At 43.7% G+C, this 2,782-nt stretch overlaps 1 protein-coding gene across 2 annotated transcripts in view; it reads left to right on the forward strand.

The window, feature by feature from the left end:
- The window catches only part of LOC109293449 (S-adenosyl-L-methionine-dependent tRNA 4-demethylwyosine synthase-like), a 172,609-nt gene that overhangs the window by 69,864 nt on the left and 99,963 nt on the right, over positions 1 to 2,782 (forward strand). For both annotated transcript variants that reach the window (XM_019511364.1, XM_019511365.1), the window contains exon 13: positions 790 to 925. In XM_019511364.1, the coding sequence (XP_019366909.1) occupies positions 790 to 925 (136 nt within the window). The remainder of the gene's footprint in view (positions 1 to 789; positions 926 to 2,782) is intronic.

Raw genomic sequence — 2,782 nt, forward strand, 5'->3', positions numbered from 1 at the left:
ATCACCATTCTATGTATTGTGGTAGGTCTCAGGTCTCATAAGGCTATTTATAGTCATGCCTGTGCAAAATTTCTAAACTCTTTTACAGGTTTTGCTGTGGAGTTTTGCCAGGTCCTTTCTGAAGGACCGTGAGCACATCCTTACCACTATTTTTACTGCTTTGTTTTCCGTGTTTGCGTGCTGCTTACACTCGTAGAGCCTTACATCTACCTGTCAGCAGGGAGATCTGTAAGCACCTTGTTGGGTGACCTCCACTGAATAGCGTAGGACTGCCAAATAGGACTGCCTCCTGGCTGGACAGGGCATGTTTTAAGGCTTTTGGATTGCAAATGTTCCAGTATGAAGCAGACTTTTAAATGCTTCCTGCAGAACCACTGACATTTTCTCCTTTGATTGGGCCACTTGGGAAGATGTTTCTTAATTAGTGTTTTACGACTGTACTTGAAAAAAAGAAGATGCTCCTTTTTTGGGGAGAGGTCATTAAAGTATCATTTGAGTCATCAGCAGTTGATGTTACGTTGTACTTTGCACAAGTTATTTGATGGAGGTCTCTTCTGGGTTTTTTTCTCTTGTGGTTGTTTGGTCTCCATTGAAGGGTAAAGATCTGCTGCTGAACTTCGCACCAAAAGTACTATGATGTTCTGCTTTGCTTCTGGTAGCAGAGCAGAGTTCAGCATAGCAGCTTGCTCAGAGAGATTATATCTTAGGGGCCCTTCTGTAAGAAACCATAAATCCAGTTAGCTATAATGTCTGAAAAATAACGATTCCTTTCTCCTTTTTATTTTCAAGAAACCTTGAGCCAGTAACACAACTGTATGTCAGCGTGGATGCCAGCACCAAAGATAGCCTGAAGAAAATCGACCGTCCACTCTTCAAGGATTTCTGGCAAAGGTTTCTCGACAGTTTAAAGGCCTTGGCTAAAAAGGTACCAAGTCTTTCTCCCCTTTTTTTGGGAGGAGGTTGGGAGATGGAGGGACTCGACAGGCATCTGGGAGCTAAAGCTTGTATCCTTGTTCCTTGCAGTCTGTGGCATTAGGATTGTTAGGCAGCCTAGTCTTAACGAAAAACTTCAGAGGGGTTCTGTGTGGGAATAAATAGTCAACCTGTGCACCAAGAACAGAATGCATTATTATTCAAAGCACAGGGCAGGCAAGTCCCTCCTGAAACCACTTCTGACCACAGCAAGATGGCTGGCGAAAGACCCATAGGAAATGAGAAGTAGCTTGGGAGAGGCCATCAAAACATGTGGTGCTAGCAGTTGTTTCCAAAGCTTTCCCAGGAACTTAGGTCTGTGAAGCAAGTTAAAGTCTAGATGCATTGAATGCTTCCACACTGAGGTGTATGATTGAGCACATCTGGCAGGACTGGAGCTGCCAGTGATAGGTATCATACTTGCCAGCTGTTGGGATCCCTCTTTGGGCCCTCTGCTTGAATGTTTTCTTTAGGACAGGCTGAGGTCTATGTGGTGAGGTAGCTTGTGCCAGCTGCAGATTCATCCCATTTTCCTCACTGAGCCCTACTGACCTAACATGGGTATCATGCAAATTTGCAAGATAGGCGTGTCGCATACAGATTTTCCAGCTATTTATTCACCGATGCTGTGCGCTGCACCAAAAAATTGCTTTTGTTCACATTTCTGGCACAATGTAACATGCTATTTGCCGGGACTGAGCAGACTGGAGAGTCTGTTTGATTTGAAGAATAATCTATGCTGCTTTCTGAGATAACAGCATTTGGACCAAGTCCTGTCAGATTTACTTACATGACGAGGCCCATTGATTTCAATGCAGGTGCCCAAACGCTCTGTCCTGCAAATGCATGCCAATGTCTTTAGTGTGTGGGATCTTCTTGTTTAATTAGGGGCTGAATCCTGGGATAATTGAAGCCAATGACCAATGGAATCAGGATGTGGCTCTTGGGGGGGGCCCAGACCTAACAGGGCCAGGATCTGAGAGCCAGACCTAACATGACAAGAAATAAAAAGAGAGAGAGAGCAAGCGCGTGAGAAAAATGTTGATATATTTGGAAACCTGACTCTGGCTGCCTGAGTTCTTCCCCTCAACCTTGGCTGTATAAGGTACACGCTGCTGGTTGTCAGAAATTGTCCCTCAAAAAGAAAGAAGGTGAATGTATTGGCAGATATGTCCGTAGAGCTAAAAATACCTTTTGGTCAAGGTGAAGTGGAAACAGAACAGCCAGATGGGTTTGGGCTTTTTTTCTCCGTGACAGCTGCTTTGGGGTGTTCTTTTAACATTGATGAGGAAGAAGCCGATTAATAGTAGCCTACAGTAGACCTTCCTAGCAGTGTGGCCTCTTTGCATGTGATGCCATGGCAAATATACAGACAGGTCAAAAGCTATAAAGAGATTTGGGGATTTTTAGGTGCTCTTAATTTTTACAAATGGTTATGGTTGTAGCAGGGACCTAATAAATCTCTTCAGCTGCTTCCAAAGAGGGAGAACCTTTCAGGTTTTCCTCTAAACACATTGTTTGATGTTCAAGTGGGAGATTAAGCACCGTTTCATAGGACTCTGATGAATTAGGTGTGGTGAAAGCTGCTGCAGCTGCTGATATTCTTGAGAAATATGGTTTGTATTACAATAGAGATGTTTGGATAGGGACATGGTAAGGCATTGTGCCGGGGGGAAAGCAAGGCTGTATGTCAGTAAACAAAAGTCCCAAGTTTTGCACCTCGAATTCGGCTGTCATATTTTATACAATTCCTCTGGGACTCAGATAGATTGGTGTTTTGTAGTTTGATGTGAGGTCATTTCTATTAAGA

The sequence above is a fragment of the Gavialis gangeticus genome, unplaced genomic scaffold, assembly GCF_001723915.1.
Source record: "Gavialis gangeticus isolate Ggan-Ray unplaced genomic scaffold, GavGan_comp1, whole genome shotgun sequence".
NCBI classification, from domain to species: domain Eukaryota; kingdom Metazoa; phylum Chordata; order Crocodylia; family Gavialidae; genus Gavialis; species Gavialis gangeticus.